The following is a 24,348-nucleotide window of genomic DNA, read 5'->3' as shown; positions in this document are numbered from 1 at the left end:
ACACTTACATGCTCACAATGCCACAAATATAGAATACATCACATACATTCAGCAACAGAAAGATTCACATTAAGCAGAAAGGAAGGAGGAAGGGGATTCATCGACATAAAAAACCTACATTATGGACAGGTAGACAATTTCAGAAAATTCTTTCTAGAACGAGCAGAAACTAGCAAAATACACAAAGCAATCACTCATATAAATTCATCGGCTACACCACTGCAATTTCATAACCACTTCTACAACCCTTTAGATCACATAACATCAACAGATATGAAGAAAGTAAATTGGAAAAAGAAAACACTACATGGCAAGCACCCATATCATCTAACACAGCCACACATCGATCAAGACGCATCCAACACATGGCTAAGAAAAGGCAATATATACAGTGAGACAGAAGGATTCATGATTGCAATACAGGATCAAACAATAAACATCAGATATTACAGCAAGCATATTATTAAAGATCCCAATACCACAACAGATAAATGCAGACTTTGCAAACAACAAATAGAAACAGTAGATCACATCACAAGTGGATGTACAATACTAGCAAATACAGAATACCCCAGAAGACATGACAATGTAGCAAAAATAATACATCAACAACTTGCCATAAAACATAAACTAATAAAATAACACATTCCCACATACAAGTACGCACCACAAAATGTACTGGAGAATGATGAATACAAATTATACTGGAACAGAACCATTATAACAGATAAAACAACACCACATAACAAACCTGACATCATACTCACCAATAAAAAGAAGAAATTAACACAACTAATCGAAATATCCATACCCAATACAACAAATATACAGAAGAAAACAGGAGAAAAAATTGAAAAATACATCCAACTGGCTGAGGAAGTCAAGGACATGTGGCATCAGGATAAAGTTGACGTTATACCGATTATACTATCAACTACAGGAGTCATACCACACAATATCCACCAGTACATCAATGCAATACAGCTACATCCAAACGTATATATACAACTACAGAAATCCGTAATTATTGATACGTGTTCAATAACCCGAAAGTTCCTAAATACAATGTAAAACAACACATTCCCACATACAAGTATGCACCACAAAATGTACTGGAGAATGATGAATACAAATTATACTGGAACAGAACCATTATAACAGATAAAACAACACCACATAACAAACCTGACACCATACTCACCAATAAAAAGAAGAAATTAACACAACTAATCGAAATAAACTAATAAAACATCTCTCCCAATCCGAAACCTCTGTCCTATCCAAAGGCCTCACCTTCAGCCCCACTCCCAGATTCAACCAAACAGCCCTCGTCAAAGATTTACTGTCCTACACTCGTACTCTCTGCTGGAAGTATCACTTTGCCACGAAGAAAAATGATCCTAATCCTACCCCTAATGATTCAACTCCCCAAGACACTATCCAAATTGAACCCTGCTGGAACAGTTCCGTCCTCCGTCACAGCGGGACCCTCCTCCTCTTCCTCAAAATCACCTTCTCCAAACCTTCCAGGAATTTCTGACTTCCAGCCTTGCCTCTCAGTCCTTCTTAAAAAACCTTAATCCTACTCCCAACATCACCACTGCTGAAGCCCAGGCTATCCGTGATCTGAAGGCTGACCAGTCCATCATCATTCTTCCGGCGGACAAGGGTTCCACGACCGTGGTACTTGATTGTCGGGAGTATGTGGCTGAGGGACTGTGTCACCTTTCAGACAACACCACATACAAAGTTTGCCAAGGTAATCCCATTCCTGATGTCCAGGTGGAGCTTCAAGGAATCCTCAGAACCTTAGGCCCCCTACAAAACCTTTCACCTGACTCCATCAACCTCCTGACCCCACCGACACCCCGCACCCCTACCTTCTACCTTCTTCCTAAAATTCACAAACCCAATCATCCCAGCCACCCCATTGTAGCTGGTTACCAAGCCCCCACAGAACGTATCTATGCCTACGTAGATCAACACCTTCAACCCATTACATGCAGTCTCCCATCCTTCATCAAAGACACCAACCAGTTTCTCGAACGCCTGGAATCCTTACCCAATCCATTACCCCCGTAAACCATCCTTGTAAACATTGATGCCACTTTCTTATACACAAATATCCCGCACGTCAAGGGCCTCGCTGCGATGGAGCACTTCCTTTCACGCCGATCACCTGCCACCATACCTAAAACCTCTTTCCTCATTACCTTAGCCAGCTTCATCCTGACCCACAACTTCTTCACTTTTGAAGGCCAGACATACCAACAATTAAAGGGAACAGCCATGGGTACCAGGATGGCCCCTTCATATGCCAACCTATTCATGGGTCGCTTAGAGGAAGCCATCTTGGTTACCCAGGCCTGCCAACCCAAAGTTTGGTACAGATTTATTGATGACATCTTCATGATCTGGACTCACAGTGAAGAAGAACTCCAGAATTTCCTCTCCAACCTCAACTCCTTTGGTTCCATCAGATTCACCTGGTCCTACTCCAAATCCCATGCCACTTTCCTTGATGTTGACCTCCACCTGTCCAATGGCCAGCTTCACACGTCCGTCCACATCAAACCCACCAACAAGCAACAGTACCTCCATTACGACAGCTGCCACCCATTCCACATCAAACAGTCCCTTCCCTACAGCCTAGGTCTTCGTGGCAAACGAATCTGCTCCAGTCCGGAATCCCTGAAGCATTACACCAACAACCTGACAACAGCTTTCGCATCCCGCAACTACCCTCCCGACCTGGTACAGAAGCAAATAACCAGAGCCACTTCCTCATCCTCTCAAACCCAGAACCTCCCACAGAAGAACCACAAAAGTGCCCCACTTGTGACAGGATACTTTCTGGGACTGGATCAGACTCTGAATGTGGCTCTCCAGCAGGGATACGACTTCCTCAAATCCTGCCCTGAAATGAGATCCATCCTTCATGAAATCCTCCCCACTCCACCAAGAGTGTCTTTCCGCTGTCCACCTAACCTTCGTAACCTCTTAGTTCATCCCTATGAAATCCCCAAACCACCTTCCCTACCCTCTGGCTCCTACCTTTGTAACCGCCCCCGGTGTAAAACCTGTCCCATGCACCCTCCCACCACCACCTACTCCAGTCCTGTAACCCGGAAGGTGTACACTATCAAAGGCAGAGCCACATGCGAAAGCACCCACGTGATCTACCAACTGACCTGCCTACACTGTGATGCATTCTATGTGGGAATGACGAGCAACAAACTGTCCATTCGCATGAATGGACACAGGCAGACAGTGTTTGTTGGTAATGAGGATCACCCTGTGGCTAAACATGCCTTGGTGCACGGCCAGCACATCTTGGCACAGTGTTACACCGTCCGGGTTATCTGGATACTTCCCACTAACACCAATGTATCCAAACTCCGGAGATGGGAATTTGCTCTTCAATATATCCTCTCTTCCCGTTATCCACCAGGCCTCAATCTCCGCTAATTTCAAGTTGCCGCCACTCATACCTCACCTGTCATTCAACAACATCTTTGCCTCTGCACTTCTGCCTCGACTGACATCTCTGCCCAAACTCTTTGTCTTTAAATATGTCTGCTTGTGTCTGTATGTGTGGATGGATATGTGTGTGTGTGTGTGCGAGTGTATACCCGTCCTTTTTTCCCCCTAAGGTAAGTCTTTCCGCTCCCGGGATTGGAATGACTCCTTACCCTCTCCCTTAAAACCCACTTCCTTTCGTCTTTCCCTCTCCTTCCCGCTTTCCTGATGAGGCAACAGTTTGTTGCGAAAGCTTGAATTTTGTGTGTATGTTTGTGGTTGTTTGTGTGTCTGTCAACCTGCCAGCACTTTCATTTGGTAAGTCAAATCATCTTTGTTTTTAGATATATAAATACAATGTAACATATACCATACAGTTAAAAGGAAGTCACGCTTGATGAAGGTCCGCGTCACTTTCCATTTTTAACCAGACCTAAGGTCTGAGAAAAATAGAAATAATAATAATACTTTATTTAACTTCTAGTGGTTCATTTCATATGAACAAAAACAATGAATGTTACAATTATTTATACACAACACAATAATACAGTCTTCTGAAGGTGACACTGATTAACATATGTAAGATTACAAATAAATGGCTTGCAGCTATAACATATATTTTCAAAACAATTCTTACTCTGCACATTACAATTAAAGGGTTTTGGAAAAGGTATATCTCAAACAGAAATTTGAGCTTCACTGTGGAAAGAGTTGTAACCATTGCCTAATTTTAATCCTGCATATTGCATACTGTTTTCATAGAGGACTGTTTTGTGGCTGCTAATGTAAAATGTTTCTTTATTTCTAGTATTGTACTGATTCAAATGAGAATATATGGTGGGATGCAGCTTTTTTAAAAGCGATATAGGTTGTAGAATATACATGTTTACTATGTTTAGCACACCAATTTTTGGACATAGGCCATGGCATTATTCCTTATATTTAGCTCCACAGGTGATTCTTATAACTCATTTTTGAATAATCAGGGCTTATTAGATTTCATTTGGTTGTTGCCTTCCCCCAACATTTCTATTCCACATGACAGGGGAGGAAAATAAAGCATGGTTGCAGTCTTTAGGACAACAGTATCTTTGAATATCTTGCTAATAATATTGATTGCAAGTATATTCTTAGATAACCTACATGATTGAGTAGGCTGTTCAAATGCTGCTCCATTGGGCAAGGTTGCTGTTGTGACAGTGCCACGACATTTAACAGTGCCGCCATGACAGTACGCGCAAACGGCGATAGAGGCGCTCCGCAACTCGGCTGAGCGCGGGAGTGCCACCTAGCTACGAACAGCGCCGGCCGCATGTCACGGCACGGCAGTCGAATAAGAGATACTGAGTTGTTATCATGTAACCAGCTATTGTGTCTAAGTGAGTGTGTTTGAATATCCAAGCAATTATTGGTGATTAAAGGTTATAACACTTTTTGGCGACGAGGTCGGATATTTTCACTGCGTTGTGGATTTTTGTGTTCGTGATGGGGCAGACATGGAACAGCTTATGCAAGCACTCATTGAACAACAAACACAGCTGCCGGCTGCTATTCAGGCACAACAAACACAGCTGCCGGCTGCTATTCAGGCTGTCTTCCTCTTCTCCGCCTCCATTCCCTCCTTACGACGAGGCCGCTGAAGACTGTGAGGATTATGAGAAGCGTTTGCGGCAACACTTCTTGGCTTTCGGTGTTGCAGACGTTCCTATGTGTAAGTCGTTATTTCTATCTTGGATTTCCCCACGGATCTATTAGCTGCTATCTCAGTTAGCCCCTCTGCGAGAACCTGCCTCTCTGTCCTTCCAAGAAATGTGTGACTTATTGTCTAACTATTACCGAAAAAACACCCACGTCGTTGCTGCCCATGTGGCGTTCTACTGGTGTCATAATAGCTCCATCAATCTTACCGGGCTTGGGCGGCGGAACTACACAGTCTGAGTAGGGAATGTCAGTTTGTTACGGACCCTCATCATGAGTCTTATGCTGATTCAATGGTTAGGGATGCTATTCTACGGCTTGCTCCTGATAAAGAAGTTTGGCAACGTGCCCTACAACTGCCAAACCCGTTGTTGTCGGAAGTTCTAAGCATCGCTCAATCCTTTGAAGTGTCTCACGCTGCTGGTGCACAAATAGACGCGTGGTGTGATGTAGGCACTATACAGTCAACTTTTGACACGGGCAATTTGCCTGTTTCACAGGAGAACAAAGATGTGGTGGTGGTTCATTCGCGTAAACCACATCGCGTTGGGCCGCAATGCTCACAGCGAAAACAGCAACCACAGAAGAAGGTTCGTTCCGCATTTACTTCTTGTCCACGTTGTTTTGTACAGCATGACAGGGCCACGTGTCCAAAATGTTGGTCCATGTGTAATTCATGTAGGAAAAAAGGCCACATTGCTTCTGTGTGTCAGTCCCCTAAAGTTCCTGTCGACAAGGACGAGGCATCGGACATGGATGTTAACTGTGTACTTTCTCAAACAAATAAGTTGTTTGTTACTGTTCATGTTCTGGATAAAGACATTCCCATGCAAGTGGACACTGGCTCTGCAGTAACTCTCATTAATTCTTGCATGTATTTGGAGTTGGGCTCCCCTCCCTTGTCTCCAGTTACGCGAAATCTGAGAACTTATAATAAACAGAAAATTCCTATCATTGGCCAGTTTGATGCTTCCACTGCCTACAAGTCTGTTGTTAGGCCCCTCACGTTTTATGTGGTGGATCATGTGGGCACTGAAAACCTGTTCGGTTATGATGCTTTCCAGTTGTTCAGGTTCTCCATTGATGATGATGTGCACCTCATATCTGAGGATATTCCGTATCAACAGCTGGATGGATTGTGTTCTGAATTTTCGTCCGTGTTCTCTGCTGGTCTGGGTCGTGCCAAGGATTTTGAAGCCCACATTACTCTTAAGCCTACAGCTCGCCCTAAGTTTTTCCGGGCTCGCCCTATTCCGGTGGTGTTGCGTGCACCTGTCAAGGCTGAGATAGACAGGTTAACAGCTTCAGGGATTCTCCTTCCTGTTACCTCCAGCGAATGGGCATCGCCAATCATGGTGGTTTCTAAACCAAACGGGAGTCTGCGATTGTGTGGTGATTTTAAAGCCACTGTCAATGCTCAGAGCCTCATTGACACTTATCCTCTTCCCCGTCCTGAGGAGTTATTTACCAAGCTTGCTGGGGGGCAGTTCTTTTCCAAACTTGACTTATCGGAGGCGTACCATCAGTTGCCGTTGGATGCTTCTTCCAAGGAATTTCTTGTCATCAACACTCCTTGTGGGTTGTATCAGTACCAGTGGTTACCATTTGGCGCTGCTAGTGCGCCGGCCATTTTTCAGCGGTTTTTGGAACACCTCACGGCTTCCGTTCCCAGCTGCATAAACTATCTGGATGACATTGTTGTCATGGGGGCCTCCACTGAGGAGCACCTTCGCAATTTGCGTTCACTGTTTCAGATTTTGCATTCGGCTGGGCTGAGGTGCAATCTGGACAAGTCACAGTTCTTCCAACCCTCCATTGTGTATCTTGGTTTCCACTTGTCCCGTGAGGGTATACGTCCTGTACGTCAGCACGTTACGGGCATTAACGCTCTACCCCGGCCGTCTATGGTCAAAGAACTTCAGGCGTTTCTAGGCAAGATTGCTTATTATCACAAATTCATTCCATCCATGGCAGCAGTAGCTCATCCTCTGCATCAGCTGTTTGCAAAAACGTCCCTTTCTGTTGGTCCAACGCGTGTGAGCAGGCTTTTGTCCACCTGAATGCTCATTTGCAGTCGGCGCCTTGTCTTACCACATTCTGTACGGGTCAGCGCTTGGTTCTGGTGACTGACGCGTCACAGTATGGCCTAGGGGCTGTTCTCGCCCATCGGTATGAGGATGGGTCGGAACGACCCATCGCCTATGCTTCCAAGACCCTCAACGATGCGCAACGGCGTTACTCTCAAATCGAAAAGGAGGCGCTTGCTATCATTTATGCTCTAAAAAAGTTCAGCGTTTTTTTGTATGGTTCTAAGTTTCACCTCATCACTGACCACAAGCCGCTGGTCTCTCGCCCATTGGCGTCGCTTCCGGATAAGGCAGCTCACCACCTGCAACATTGGGCCTTATACTTGTCTCGTTTTCACTATGAGATTCACTATTGCCCCACGGCCCAGCACGTCAACGCTGACGCATTGTCGCGATTGCTGATGGGCCCCGCCCCGGTTTTCGATCGTGATGAACTACTCTGTTTCCACATTGATGAGGAAGAATGTCGTGCGGTCGAGGGTTTTCCACTTACAGGTTCGCAGGTCGCGTCGGCTACTGCGTGGGACCCGGTCCCGTGTCAGGTGATCGGTTGTGTTCAACGGGGTTGGCCGGTCAGGACCAAGGGCCAGGCATCAGATCCCCTTCGCAACTACCATGCCTTGCGCCTTTGTCTGTCTGTTCGTGATGGTGTTGTTCTTCTGGCCACGGATGGCGCATCTCCACGGGTCGTGGTGCTAGCCTCTCTTCGCAAAGATGTTCCCAAACTGTTGTATGAAGGCCATTGGGGTATTTCTCGGACTAAGTCCCTGGCCCGCAGGCACGTTTATTGGCCCGGTATTGATTCGGACATCGCCCACATGGTTGCTGCGTGTGGTCAGTGTGCTCAACAACTGGCTGCACCTTGTACAATGCCCTCTCCGTAGCCTGATCTGGCGCAGCCATGAGAACGGGTGCACACTGACTTTGCCGGCCCCTTCCTCGGTACTTATTGGCTACTGTTGATTGATGCCTTCTCGAAGTTTCCGTTTGTTGTTCGATGTCAGTTGCCCACCACTGCGGTGACGATGCTGGCTTTGTCCAAAATCTTTGCACTAGAAGGTCTTCCAACCACGATCATCACAGACAATGGCCCTCAGTTCTCTTCGCAGGCCTTCCGTGATTTTTGTACTGGACAAGGGATTCATCATGTTACAGCACCGCCCTTCCATCCACAATTGAATGGGGAGGTCGAGCGCCTTGTCCGCACTTTCAAAAGCCACATAAAAAAATTCCTTAGTGATTTTTCCACAGATGATGCTCTGCTGCAATTTCTGAGTTCTTATCGCTTCACGCCTCTGGGTGATCGCAGCCCTGCTGAACTCTTGCATGGCCACCAACCGCACACTCTACTGCACCTGCTTCACCCTGTCAGGCCTTGTGCTGTGTCCCCTAGTGCGGGAAAATACTCAGTGGGCGCCGACGTGTGGGCACAAGGGTATGGATCTCACCCTAAATGGATTCCAGGGGTGGTCAAGGCTCTTCGCGGCCGCCGGCTTTGTGAAATACGTACGGACTATGGCATGGTTGTTCGCCATTACTACCAGATGTGCCCACGAGTGGTGGCCACGCTGGTGCCACCGCCCCTTCCTTCGCCTCCACTAGCCCGAGAAGCCAGTCCTGTCACTGCTGCCGATCTACCGTACGTGTTGATGCAGCCGACGTCGCTACCACCTCTGAGTACGTCGGAACCGGCCCGTCGCGATGCCACCTTCTCCAGGACCCATCTCGCTGGAGCACACCCCCAGGTCCACGACACCTATGGATGCTGCTCCGGAGTTTTCACCCATCATCTCGTCCAGGAGGCACGTTCCACACACGAGCTTTTGTCCTGGGCATTTTCGACCATACTCTTGTGCCTCTCCGTGGGATCTTCTCGGGGCCTCACAAGAAGCCATGGATGTCTCCGCACTGAGTGTTTTTTTTTCAAGGGGGGAAAAGTGTTGTGACAGTGCCACGACATTTAACAGTGCCGCCACGATAGTATGCGCAAACAGCGATAGAGGCACTCTGCAACTCGGCTGAGCGCGGGAGCGCCACCTAGCTATGAATGGCGCCGGCCGCATGTCACGGCATGGCAGTCGAGTAAGAGATACTGAATTGTTATCATGTAACCAGCTATTGTTTCTAAGTGAGTGTGTTTGAATATCCACACAATTATTGGTGATTAAAGGTTATAACAGTTGCCGCACTTGTAGACAGGTGCTGGTACTGTAGACTACCTACCAGATGGCCATATTGCATGTGTTCTGCACATGTGGCAGCTGCTTGACCGTCCCTGCCTGCAAACCATCTCCTGCTCTCCTGTGCCTGTGGCCATATGGTTGCCTCCAGGGAAACACATGAGTTTGAAGAGCTTATGCTAGAGTGTCAAAATGTATGTCTTATTTCAGATTACTTTGAATGGTTAAACCAATGAATTTTACACTAAATGCTTTTTTTACCATCTCACCATCTATGTAGATTTTAATTTCATAACTGGGTCTACTATTGTTGAGTTCCATAATAAATGTTTATTTATTTGGATTTTCTTGGGTGGTGTCATCAATATGATGGCTTTTGCAAATGTCAAGTACATTTACAGACATAAAATACTTTTAGATCTTAGCCATACAGGTAGTAATTAAACAGTAAATTGATGCTTGTCAAAATACATTACATATTACGCATATTAATACAGCCAATTATTTTTTATGCATTATTTTACAGTTCTTAAACTTAACCATTTAAAATTTGTTGAGTGAATAGAGACACTTTTCAATTAAGAATTCTTTTAGTTTTGATACAGTATTAATGTGGCTAATCCACCAGAGGTTTGACTCCAGATGGACCCCTAGAAATTTACACTCATTTCCTTCCTCTGCCACAATGCCACATATCTCATTTATGTATGAGTGGTGTGAGCTGCCAGTTGTAAATATTAGCAACTGGGCTTTATTTACATTGACCTTTAATCATGAAAATATGAACTTAATTCTAGTATCCCATTACTTGCTGAAAATTTCAGTTCCTCACTATCTTTACCATGAAATAAATTTGAGGTGTCATCAGCACATTTTACAACGTACAAGTTAATGGGGTGTACAACATCGTTAATATATGCTAAAAAGAGGAAAAGTCCAAGAATTGAGCCTTGAGGGACTCCCTATGTCACTGTTTCACTTGTAGATTTAAAGGTTAAGATCTTATTGTCAATTTAATGTGTACGTTTGGTACATTGTTTTCGATTCACCAAATAGGTGGATAGAAGTTTCATTGATGCATCTCTCATATTGTACACCCACAGTTTTTTTAAGAGAAGCTCATGGTCTACTGAGTCAAAAGCTTTGCTCAGGTCAAGGAATATTCCAGCTGTGTGCATAGCCCATCCTATGCTGCTATATACTTCATGGAAGAAACTGGTAACAGCAGTGGCCATGCTTAAGTCTTTCCTAAACCCATGCTACGATTCGGCAAGCATTTTGTGTCTTGAGAAAAATGATGGAAGTGTGTCTCAGACATTTTACTGAAGTTAGGGATTAGTGATATTGGTCTATAATTTGAAACTTCTTCTTTACTTCCCTTCTTATGGATTGGCTGAATTACTTATTTTTAAGGCATTTGGGTACATGTTTTCATTAATACTACAGTTGATAAGATAGGTAAGGGGTTAGTTATTTCATTGGCACATTTCTTTAACACCACCCATGAGATACCATCCCATTGAGATGAATGCTTATTCTTTAGCTTTTGTATTGTGTTAAATATTTCCTGTTGATTCACCTCCATAAATTCGAGCTCTATACCATCTGTGACATCATTTGGTGTGCCAGCCTGTAGATCTATAATAGGGGCTGGTGGGTCAAAATGAGAGATAAAATGCCTATTGAATAAATTACCTACTTCATTTGGATCTTTCACTAGATGGCCCTTGTGTCTAATGCTAACTGCCTCACTTTGTCCCTTGCTGGTGGCTTTATGGTGTTTATTGGTTAGTCTCCAGGACCTATGTTGGCTGTACGCTCTATTGTATCATTGTTTATCTGTTTCCTCAAGTGTAAAAGGTCTGTCTTAAAAGTTGTTTTGGCTTGATTGTACTTTTCCTTAAATATTTGTAGCTTTGTTTCCTTATATAAACAGTCAAGATCATATATATTCTGCCTTAACTTAATCAGCCTAGGTGTAAGTTTTAGCCTAGTATTACTTTCAAGATAAGAGTTTGTTTGTACCCTGGTTATTTTTTTGAGAGGGCAGCAGCAGTCAAAATGCTTCAGCACTGTCATATAAAATTTTTGCCATTTGTTTTCTGACCCTTTCGTTTGGTAAATAGTGTCCCATTTCTCCTCTGCTAACTTGGCTTTGAAGGTGCTGATGTTGGTGCTATTCAGGATCTGCTTCTTCTCAGTTATCTTAGTTGCTGTTGGTACAGCAAACCTTGAATATCCTAAAACTTGACAATAGTGATCTGAGTAATGAAAATCAACACTTTAAAAGTTAACACTGTCTTTTACAGTTTTGTTGACTATTACATAATCTATCTTACTGGAGAGCTGTGAACACCACTTGCAGTTTTAAACAGCAAAACTGTTTTTGGCCACTCACGTAGGAATTTATTAGGCCATAAGCAGTGCCTCTTATGTCAGTGTCCCACAGATTATCTAACAGGATAATAATGTTCACACAGTCAAAAGTTTTGTCAAGATCTAAGTATATACCTACAACATGTTCCCTGTTCTTAGTACCACTTATGGCCTCTTCAGTCATCTGAGCAACTGCTACACTAGTTGATCTACATTTTATAAATTAATTTGGTTTTTCAAATATCAGATTGTGTTTGTTGTAGCAAACAATGCAATTCCTTACTGGATGGTAAATGTGTGGCAGAAATGAAAGTAAGTATAATAGGTTCACTGATGTTCTCAAAATGTATACATGATTTATGAGATACTGTCAGCAACATCCACGGATTGATTGCTAACAATGTTTTTGGCTACAGGAAAGTAGAGTTGCTCATTGACTGTAAGGAAATACGGAATACTTTGGACAAGATGTCAACATCATGCACAAAACATCATCTGTCTTTAAATTTTGATGAATCCAAGTTTAAGGCCGTAAATAAGTGAAAGAACATGATAATATTTGATTATATCATCAGTAGAAAACACTGTTTAAATACCTGCAAGTAGCACTAAGAGATGATATAAAATACAATAAACACATGAAACCAATACTAGGAAAGGAACATGGACGATGTGGGTTTCTGGGAAAGTATATATTTTAAGGAAACCATTAACAGTGCCGTAGTGTGACCTATTATAGAGTGCTGCTCCAATTTTGGGAGTGATAATAAAGTAGCCTGACATAAGACACAATAGGAATTCAAAGATGCACTGCCAGGATTCTAACAGAGTGGTACAGCCACAAGGTTTTCAAACTGCACAACACGGCTCCCTGGTCTGGTTTTACATGTAATAATGTTGGGAATGAAGAATAACCACAATGTGTCATTTATGTCATAGCTACTGAAAGCATCTTCCTAATAAAATAAATTTGGGGCTGAATCATGATAGTCTCATAAAAAGAACTATGAGAATATGTTGCCCACAAGTTAAAACAAATGACAAAACAAAAAAATAAACTTCCACTAAACAAGTTGGATTCCTACAGTCTCTCTTTCTCATCTTAGAAAATGCCTACCATTTAGCAAAGAACAAGAAACATCACACCACAGGAAGAACTTATTTTACTAGCTGCTCTGGACATTGTAGGTGTTAGGTGAATCAGCTACCAAGCAACTGGTGTATCAACTCAAGAATTAACTTTATTAATACCTTGTTCCAGAGAAATATTTTAGTTCCAGTAAGTTTGTAAACAGTGACTTGGTTATGAAGCTGGCATATCGTGAAAAATTCAGTTCATTGAATGTATGCCCTTCAAAGTAATTAGACAAACATTCTACAGTTGTTAGACAAAATTTCAGCCTTCAGAAGGAAACTACTGTTGTGGGATAAAAGTTGGATGATAAATGACGTTTGGTTTATGGGGCACTCAACTGCATGCTCATCAGCGCCCATACAAAATCCCAATTTTTACACAGTCCAATTTTTACACAGTCCAATTTTTACACAGTCCAATTTTTACACAGTCCAATTGAGCCACTGTGAAGGATGATGATGGTGATGGTGATGGTGATGCTGGTGATGGTGATGGTGATGGTGATGGTGATAACACAAACGCTCAGTCCCCAGGCAGAGAAAATCCCCAACCTGGCTGGGAATTGAATCCAGGATCCTGTGATCCAGAGGCAGCAATGCTAGCCACTAGACCACGAGCTGCGGATTGGATGATAAAGATATAAATTACTTTTTTTCCTACTCTTCACTCAATTTTAGAAGACAATAACTTTCAGTTGAATAAAGAACTGAATTCTGTGTTTGTGGCTCATTTAACTGAAATACTTTCTGAAGTGCTTTCCAGAAGAAGCTGATCAATACTATTGGATCAAAGATCTTTTTGGTACAGAATTTCCATCGACACATACCACAGAAGAACAAGAACAATTTATTGCTTCACACTGAAACTGAAGTTTGTTTCCTCATCACTGCTTGAGTTTTGGAACTTGGTGAAGCAGGAGACAACAAGCCCCTTTGCGTTTTAATTCCTTTTGAAACATCCTATTTATGTGTCATAGATTTGTCAGCATTGGCAGTCACCAACATGATATATAGATCATGAATGAATGTGGAGAAAAAAAATGTCACAGTTTTCAGTCTTGTGCTGAAGTCTAAAGAACTGATGATGAAGATGCAGGTAGTCCTTCCCATTAATTTTGTTACCAGAATAATATGTAATAATATTACAAATTTATTAAAATGTGTTATGTCAACAGTTAATACAGAAATAACCAATTTTATTTATTTTTTAAAAACTAAAGATTCTTCATCCTACTCTTGAGTCAGAAGTCAAGTGCGAAAGGAGCCACAGGCGTTTATGTTTGGGTGAAGGCAGCCAAGGGACCAAAAAGTTTAAAAACAACTGGTACAGCCAATACAAAAGCATAACAGCCCTATTTAAACAGAAACTGTTGGTTTAAAGGCAATATTATGTTTACAAAAGCATTTACAGACAGTCAGTATTTGATGTTGACTGTGGAACAGTTCTACTATCTAGGGATAGTGAGAAGAGTAAATCGATCTAAACTCATACATGGAGTCACACAGATGGCCATTTCTCTCTCATTCTATACTCAGCTGGAACAGAACATGAAGTGGCTAATATTAGTACAATGTACCCTTTCCCATGCATTGCACAATAGGTTGCAGAGTATGTATTTAGACATAAAACAGTGAGAAACAACCTGAAATAAATTGTTGCACAGACAGCCGAGAAATGAAAAGCAACTGATATCTTGGTAGATTAAGCCATAATACACATGCAAGATGCCAATATTGTGAATTGTCACTGGTGAAGCAGTGCATAATGTATCCCACTAAATGGGGAGGTGCAAATCATATAACACTGAGAAATTTCACTTACAAATTTTTCATACTGAACAGGTGTATGTGCTGTAGACTACAACTTTATTAATTTTGTTCTGATAAAAGGCCTCACTATGCACATTTAAATGTTAAGGTAGAAATCTGTCTTCCTAATTTTAAACTAATCTGAATTGACATTTACTAGGTATTACAATAATCTGCTGTGCATTTTATAATACATCTTAACATGAAGAACGCATGGAAACTTCTAAACTTTAAAGGCAATTTATGTTGACAGGAGCACAACTTGGCATTTGATACAGAAGTTCCTGATGTCGTCAAAGAGCAAATGAAAGACAATACAGCCCTTAAGTGCCTTGTTCAACTACAGAAAGAAACACCAGGAGGACTTATTGACACTGTCTGCAATGGAGATGTTTCAGAAGGACAGGCAGGATTGTGCAGGTAAGCACAAAATCTTGATGTTATGCAGTCATTTTTTTGCACTCTATGCACATTATGTGAACTGTGTTCTTAAATTACTAAACACCAAGCCAAAAAATCACTTATGGACTTTTCTCTTTCTTTCTTTTAGAAAATATCATTTGTTGAGGTTTCATCATACCATTGTTCCTTTTTAATTGGTTTATTCATCCAGAAATCATTTCACAGTAGTATTTGACACCCCACCCTAATAAAAGTGCTGAAAAATGAAAACAATTAATGAATTCATACATATTAAGAACCATATTATTACTGACACGTATAGCTGACAAAGGATCTGTATGTTTTGTACATTGTTTTTCTGTATACACATATTTATAAACAAGTTAAGCAATAATTTCAAGAACAACAAACACTGCAATATTACTGAAGTGGCGTTAATTCCGGACACGTTGTAGAGATTCATTAAACATTATAATGAGTTCATTTTAGTTGAAATATTCTTTATAATTTATTACAAATTTTCAGGAAACATACTCTAATGACTGCTGTTCGAAAATGTTGAGTTTAAATATAAAAAATTTAATTAAAAATCAAACAAAATAATCACATCTCAACAATTTCAGCAAGTTGTATATTATTTGGTACAAATGTTATTGCTATGTCTCTCAATATTTTATGGGACATCCTTTTGATTTAATCACTGTGTTAATTCTGTATGGCATTGAGTCTACCAAATGTTGGAGATCTCTTGGTTTGATCGCTCTCAATTATGAGCTGAGGATGATGCCCTCTAGCAGCTTCCTCTTGTTACTGGGATTCTGGCATGAAAACATAATTTTCAGCCTTAATCGCAAGTTCTCAATTGGACCGATGTTGGAACTGTTGTCAGGCATGTCAGTGCACTAATGAAAAGGTCAGAAAACCATTTAATAATGATTATAGTCTTGTTACATGGCACACTGTCTTGCTGAAAGACCGCACTGATTGTTGTTAACCTTGAAACAAATCATGGGTAGAAGGCAGCAGTTCAATACTACTTGGTACTTTCTGGCATTAACGTTGCCCTGTACACTTTCAGACACTCAAAGCCATGCCTTGGCCTCAGGCCTACACCTTGACACTAATGGGAGGCTTCATAGTTGCAGTGCTGTAGTCAGGCAACAAATCTTCACATGGTTGACAACGAATGAACTTAATTCCACTGTTTCGAAAGATGCTGATTTTAGTCTTGTCACCCCAAATGCCTCTACTCCAGTCTTCTTGCAGCCACTCCCTGTCTGCTAAAGCCCATAGCACACATTTCTGCCTCTGCATTGTGTTCATATGAGTCCCTGCTCACAATTATTTTCACAAATGTTTTGTCTGACCATTCAATCAGAAACTTCAAGCCCTAAAGTCTTCCATTTACATCATTTGCGGCACACTGATAATCTTGTTCACAAAGATGGCAGTTCCACAAAAGTCTTGATCCATTAATACTGGTTTTCAGTCAGTTCTTGGAGCAGTTCCAGTTAACCCAGTATCTTCATACTGCTTGCAGTCTTTTCTCTCACCTGCCTTTGTAGCACCTCTTCCCTTTGTTTGTGTTATTTCTGCATAAGTATAACTTTCTTCATGAAGTGTTGTTGGCATACTACTTTTACTTGCTGGCCAATCAGCACATTTTGTTACACAAGACATGGTTTCAGTACTGCCTCTTGTCTCATCTCAGCTCATTTTAAAGAAATCGTACAAAAATGTATTGCTGATTACTACAGTTACAATGATGATCAGAACAGTTTTTCTCACTAACAGTAGTTGCACCTGTCACTACTTGCATGACACACACTGTCTCTCTCTCTCACTCTCTCTCTCTCTCACTCTCTCTCTCACTCACTCACTCACTCTGAATATATGATTTTTCATTACAATGAACTATATTTTGACTGCATATGGTAGAAAGCTGTTTATTATTAATTTGTGTTACCTTCCTGCCAATCTCTTCTCTATGTTCTCTAAATATTTCTTGGCTGTTTAATAGGTTTTATTTGAGAGGTGAGCTTCAACGGAATTTTTAAATATCTGGATATCAGTTGTCTATGTCACTGTATAATCTCCTTGAGCAATTTATCAAGCACACTTCAGTCCCTTGTAGAAAATGATATTTTCCAATTTTCATTTATTTATTCTCAGTAAATGTAAGTTGAGCCTGGCTCTTGTTCCACAATTATGAATGCTGCTGCTGTTTTAATAATTTATAATTTTTCTTCTTACTGCACATAACAGACTGGTATGTGTAATCAGTTGGTGCAGTTACACTCCCTGCTTAATTAAACATACTTTTTTGAGTGAGCTCTGGTATTACTTTTGGCTGTTATCCTTATGGTCCTCTTTGAGTGACTATGGGAATAGCGTGTAATTACACATCACTCTTTCTGGTGAATTGATGACAGAACTCTGAGGCCATAATGTACTGCTGACATAATCTTTGTTAATCTCTCTTTTTTTCATTTCACTTGAGGTGGTGTGGTCTCCAGTTCATAGACTGGTTTGATGCATACCTCCTAGTAATTCTATCCTGTACAAGTCTTTTTAACTCTACTACTGCATCCTTCATGCACTAGAAGCTGTTTATTGTTGTCAGGCTTTAGTCTCAAGCTATAATTTTTGCCCTTCTCTCCCCCCCCCCCCCCCTTACCCTTCATTTCCAAATTAACTGCTCTTGGTGACTCAGGTTGTGTCCTATTAACCTACCACTTCTTTTGTTAAGTTGTGCCAAGAAACTCTTTCCTCCCCCATTCATTTCAGTATCTCCTTATTAAATAGATTTACTAACTCTACCCACCCAATACAATGCTACACATCAGACAAATACTTCCAGAAAAAACTTCACTTTCATTTACGTTAGCTGTTAACATTTTATCATTTTCAGAAAATCTGTTCTTGCTACTGCCAGTATGCATTTTATATTTGTTTTGTTTCTGTCATCATCAGTTATGCTGCACAAATGGAAAAGCTTGCTTATTATTTTAATGTCTCATTTCCTAATTTAATTCCTAAACTGCCACACTACCATCTGATTTATTTCATCCACTTCAGATGGCAGTCAATATTCATTGCAGAAAATTTTGCATCTGTTATACAGTCTGCAGCTTATAGTCTACAAGTAATGTCACATGATTATTTTCCTCCTTTAAATAGAAATTCCTGCTGTTTGTTTCCTTAATGTTCTATATTAGTTTATTATAAGCTGGCCAGCTTGAGAGTTTCCTTTTCTATATCTGCCAGATGTCCTGGTATTTTATTTCTGATTATGATATAGCTTTAATCAACAAATAGAATTTCTGAAAACTCATTGAAGTATATGGTGACTGGCCAGTATTGATCATGAGATGCTACCTTGAGGAGCACCAATGTTGATTAATGCTGATTGCAAAACAGTCTTTCCAGAAGCAGAGTTTCTCACCCATTTCAACTGGAACCTCTGAGTGTTTCTGGTTGAACAAACAGCTGACATATGTTGTCCCCAGGTACCACCTCTTCAAGTCCCACGTGCAGGGTGAGGCACCTATTTGACTCTAGATACTTTTTGATGCACTAAAGATATTGATAATCTATTTTAACTTTGGTGAATAGTTACTATGGGCTCATTAGTGACTGAAGAGAACAAAACTGTAAATATATTCTACTCTATAATTCTTTCCCCCCACCTTCCTTCCCCCCTGTGGGTTTGGGGGTAAGAATAGGCCCGCGGTATTCCTGCCTGTTGTAAGATGCGACTAAAAGGAGTCTCAACTGTTTCAGCCTTAAATGTGATGGTCTCCTATGGGGTTTGACCTCTACCTTTCCAAATTTTCTGTTAGTGCGTACCATTTGGGGAAGGACACCTTGCATGGTGCATCTTAAATCCATCTTGCCCTAAGATCTGGCACACCTGATATTGTCATGGAGTTGGACTTACATCAAGCTTCCGGCCACATCCGCTGCAGTGTGTTCCGGGTAGCATACATTCCCTCCACTGTGCATTTCCATCTTTGCCCTCGTGATGTACATGGATATTTCGACACCCTCCCCCTGCGGGTCTGGGGGTAAGAATACACCCATGGTATTCCTGCCTGTCGTAAGAGGCAACTAAAAGGAGTCTCAAATGTTTCGGCCTTATGTGATGGTCCCCTGTTGGGTTTGACCTCCATATCTCAAAATTTTTCTGAAGAGCAAGCCGATTGAGGAAGGGTGCCTTACTTGGTGCATTGTGTTCATCTTGCGTTGAGAACTTTTGCCAGCTTATTCGTCGTTGCATTGCAGTCCTGCCCACTCTCCATCTCTTGGGCGTGGATCCGTTTCTGCATGCACTTTCCGCCATGCGATGAGCAGTGCCAGTTTCTGCACGGATGAGAAACATGGACGACATGTCACCTAAAATCCAGCTTGGCCGCCAGTCCTTTGTGGTGGGGCTGCCATGTACCCTGTTGGTTGTACCCCCTGACAACACAGGGATCGCTCTACTGATGCCTGCACCGTTAACTCCCCACATATGCCAAGGAGTAGATGCCCATCTCCCTGGGGCATCGGGACTCCCGGCAATGGCCATCCTGCCAGGTGGCGCCATTGCTGTGGCTGGGTGGCACCCGTGGGGAGGGCCCTTGGTCGGAGTAGGTGGCATCAGGGTGGATGACACGCAATGAAGCGTGGCACATCTTCTCTTGCTGGTGGCCAGCCACCAGCAGTCTCTAAGCATTCGAGGGCTCATTTTAAAAGTAACGTTTATGACCCCAAATCGTTCCCCTCCCTGGCCACACCATGGGAGGAACGAAAGGCAATGAATGAAAGTGAGACGTATTAACCCAGGTATCTCGTCTGTACCAGAGCTGATGGGGAATCCTTTATATCCGTGAAGCCTCAGTTCTTTGTAGAGCATTTAGAGGACAAGTTTGGGGAGGTGGAGGGCTTGTCCAAAATGCGGCCCGGTTCGGTACTGATAAAAACGGCATCCTCTGGCCAGTCGCGGGCCTTGCTTGCTTGTAATAAGCTGGGGGATGTCTCCATTACTATCACACCCCATAAAAGTTTGGATATGGTCCTGGGCATTATTTTCCACAGGGATCTCCTTTTACAGTCCGATGACGAGCTGCGCGCCAACTTAGAGCTACGAGGTGTCCATTTCATCCGGCGCGTCCACCAGGGTCCGAGGGATCATCAAGTTGCCACCGGTGCCTTCATCTTGGCCTTCGAGGGTGACACATTACCTGAGAAGGTCAAGGTGATGGTGTACCGTTGTGATGTCAAGCCATATATTCCTCCCCCGATGTGGTGCTTCAAGTGTTGGAAGTTCGGCCACATGTCTTCATGCTGTGCTTCCAGCCTCGTATGTCACGATTGTGGTCGACCATCCCATCCTGATACTCCCTGTGCCCCACCTCCCATCTGTGTCAACTGCGGATAGCACCATCCATCTTGCTCGCCAGACTGTCTGATTCTGCAGAAAGAAAGGAAAATAATGGAAATCAAGACCCTGGACTGACTGACGTACACTGAGGTTAAGCGGAAATATGATCGGCTTCATCCAGTGCGTATGACATCTTCTTATGCTGCAACAGTCATTCCTGCTGCAGTTCCATCAGCTCCAGTCAGCTCTCAGAGTCGAAGGACCACACCTGCCCCGTTGATGGTGGGGGGCACTAAACTCCCTGTTGCTCCTGCTCCATCTACTTCAGGAGCAACGCCCCTCCAACTATCGAGGGCATCAGTTCCCCCTTCCCAGCTGGATAAGCATAAGACTTCTTCGGCTCCTCTCACCACGAAGGGGTCCCTTGGGGATCTCCCTTTGCAAGTTCCAAACGGTACACAAGCGGACACCCACAAGTGGCTCAAACACCCACCAGTCCCTGGTCGTAGGGCCTCACGGTCGTCGTCCGACCCTGAGACTGACCCCGTGAAGCCCTCCCAGCCTGAATCACCGAAGGCACAGCGAGATAAGCCGAAAAGGAAAAAGGTACCCAAGAATCCAGACATTGCGGTGGCACCCGTCCCACCGCTTCCTACAAGCTCAGCTTCTGAGGACGAGGTCGAGATTCTGGCGTCTGCTGAAGACCTGGATCTCGCCGGTCCCTCAGACGCCATGGATGTCACTCGTGCGGGTACTGAATCGGTGGCAGCGAGTGAACCAGTGGCGTTAATTGCCTTCCCAGTCCCTTCACGCCTTTCTCAGCCATGGACAATATCATCCTCCAGTGGAACTGCAGCAGTTTCTTCCACCATCTAGCTGAGCTCCGACAACTTATCAGCCTTCACCCTTTCTTCTGCATTGCTCTTCAGGAAACTTGGTTTTCAGCAATGCAAACCCCCGCCCTCCGTGGCTATCGGGGTTATTATAAGAACCGGGCAGCTTATGAAAGGGTGTCTGGTGGCGTCTGCCTCTATGTCCTTCACTCTCTGCACAGCGAGTCTGTCCCTCTACAAACACCTTTAGAGGCTGTCGCTGTTAGGGTGTGGACGCCACAGGCTGTTACCGTCTGCAGTCTTTACCTTCCACCGGATGGTGATGTTCCACAGCATGTGATGGCTGGGCTGATAACCCAATTGCCACCACATTTCTTGTTACTGGGCGACTTCAATGCCCATAATCCTCTGTGGCATGGGTCAGTGGCAAAAGGTCGAGGCGCCAAAATTGAGCGTTTATTGGCACAGCTCGATCTTTCCATTATAAATGATGGTGCCATCACTCACTTCAGCGTGGTGCATGGCACGTACTCCGCCATCGACCTTTCGATCTGCAGCCCTAGCCTGTTACCATCTGTCCAATGGAGAGTGCATGACAACCAGTGTGGTAGTGACCACTTTCCAATCTTTCTGTCACTGCCACAGCATCACTCTTCTGGGTGCCCTAGCAGATGGGCTATGAATAAGGCTGACTGGGACTTGTTCTCCTCCATTGCCGCTGTTGAGCCTCTCTCTCATGACGCCATGGATGCGGTGGCTCACTCGGTCACCACCGGCATCGTTACTGCCACAGAATCTTCCATTCCACGTTCTTCTGGGTCCCCTTGGAGGAGGACTGTGCCTTGGTGGTCGCCTGAGATCGCTGAGGCGATTAAAGATCCCTCCATTGAACACCTCATCACCTTCAAACGGCTGCGTGCGCGGGCCCGCTGCCTTATCCGCCAATGCAAGCAAGAGTGCTGGGAGCGGTATGTGTCCACCATTGGCCTTCATCTCTCTCCATCACAGGTCTGGGCCAAGATCCGACGCCTCTATGGCTATCGGACTCCTGTCAGCATCCCTGCGCTCTCACTGAATGGAGCAGTTTGTACAGACTCCGACGAAATTGCCAACAGCTTGGCAGAGCATTTTGCTCTGAGTTCCGCTTCTTCCAATTACCCACCGGCCTTCCGCTCCATTAAAGAGCAGATGGAACGTCAGCGCCTTTCTTTTCGCACCCACCATCCTGAATCCTACAATGTTCCATTCAGTGAGTGGGAATTTCACAGTGCCCTCGCCGCTTGTCCTGATACTGCTCTTGGGCCAGATAGCATCCACTGTCAGATGCTGAAACACCTTTCAGTGGACTGCCAGCGACGGCTCCTCGACCTTTACAACCGTATTTGGGTCAGGGGTGAGTTTCCATCGCAATGGCGGGAAAGTATTGTTATCCCCATTCTGAAACCAGGCAAGAACCCTTTGAAGGTGGACAGCTACCATCACATTAGCCTCACCAACATTCTTTGCAAGTTGCTTGAACGGATGGTGAGCCGGCGGTTGAATTGGGTACTGGAGTCTCGGGGCCTTCAGGCTCCGTCTCAGGGTGGGCCGCCGCCGACAATCTGGTGAGCCTGGAGTCGGCCATCCATACTGCGTTTGCCCACTGTCAGCACCTGGTTGCTGTCTTTTTCGACATGCGGAAGGTGTACAATACGACATGGCGTCATGACATCCGTTCTATGCTTCATGGATGGGGTCAACGGGGCCCTCTGCCAATCTTTATCCGAATTTTTCTGTCGTATCGTACCTTCCGCGTGCAAGTCGCGGCCTCCCATAGTTCCTCCCAAGTCCAGGAGAATGGGGTACCACAGGGATCTCTCCTCAGTGACTACCTGTTTCTAATTGCAATGAACGGGCTCGCTGCAGCGGTGGGAAATTCTGTCTCCGCTTCCCTGTATGCTGACAACTTCTGCCTCTACTATAGCTCCATTGCCATTGCAGCTGCTGAACGTCAGCTTCAGGGCACTATCTGCAAGGCACAGTCTTGGGCTGTAGCACATGGCTTTCAGTTTTCGGCAGCCAAGACCTGCGTTATGCATTTCTGCCGGCGACGCACTGTTCACCCGGAGCCGTGGCTTTATCTTGATGGCGAACTTCTTGCTGTGGTTGAGACACACAGGTTTTTGGGTGTAGTTTTTGATGCCCGGTTGACTTGGCTGCCTCATATTCAGCTGCTAAAACAGATGTGTTGGCGGCATCTAAATGCTCTGCGATGCCTGAGCCACACCAGGTGGGGCGCCGACCGATCTACTCTCCTACGGCTCTACCAGGCGTTAATCCAGTCTCGTCTGGATTATGGGAGCCTGGCTTATGGCTCAGCATCCCCATCTGCACTGCAGGTGCTGGACCCAATCCTACACAGCAGAATACGACTTGCCACTGGTGCCTTCCGGACCAGCCCAGTGGACAGCATACTTGCGGAGGCAGGTGTCCCTCCATTGCGGTTAAGGCGCCAAAATTTACTGACCGCTTGTGCTGCCCATGTTTTTAGTTTGCCCGGGCATCCAAACTATCGTCTCCTGTTCCCACAATTGGTCGTCCATCTGACGGAACGTTGGCCCTGGTCTGATCGTACGATCGCGGTCCGCATCAAAGAGCTTCTCTCCGGGCTTATGGTTTTCACTGTTCCACCTCCTTTCCGGGCCACTTTGCGTACACCCCCATGGTGTGTTCCTCACCCTCACCCTTGCCTTTGGCTCGACTTGGCACAGAGCCCGAAGGAGTCAGTCCCTCCAGAGGCCTTCTGCCACCGCTTTTATTCCATCCTGGCCACGTATCAGGGCTCTGGCGTTGTTTACACTGACGGTTCGATGGTTGCTGGTCGTGTCGGTTATGCGCTAACTCTAGGGGACCATTCCGAACAACGTTCATTGCCGGATGGCAGCAGTGTTTACACTGCTGAGCTG

At 44.1% G+C, this 24,348-nt stretch overlaps 1 protein-coding gene across 1 annotated transcript in view; it reads left to right on the top strand.

Annotated features, from left to right (window-relative positions):
• LOC124775510 (E3 ubiquitin-protein ligase lubel) overlaps positions 1 to 24,348 on the top strand; it is a 488,311-nt gene that overhangs the window by 441,668 nt on the left and 22,295 nt on the right. The window contains exon 22 of the mRNA XM_047250342.1: positions 15,057 to 15,223. Coding sequence (XP_047106298.1) covers positions 15,057 to 15,223 — 167 coding nt within the window. The remainder of the gene's footprint in view (positions 1 to 15,056; positions 15,224 to 24,348) is intronic.

This window comes from Schistocerca piceifrons, chromosome 2 (assembly GCF_021461385.2).
Source record: "Schistocerca piceifrons isolate TAMUIC-IGC-003096 chromosome 2, iqSchPice1.1, whole genome shotgun sequence".
Taxonomy (NCBI): domain Eukaryota; kingdom Metazoa; phylum Arthropoda; class Insecta; order Orthoptera; family Acrididae; genus Schistocerca; species Schistocerca piceifrons.
The sequence above is the reverse complement of the archived record's forward strand: the minus strand, read 5'-3'. Positions and strand labels throughout refer to the sequence as shown.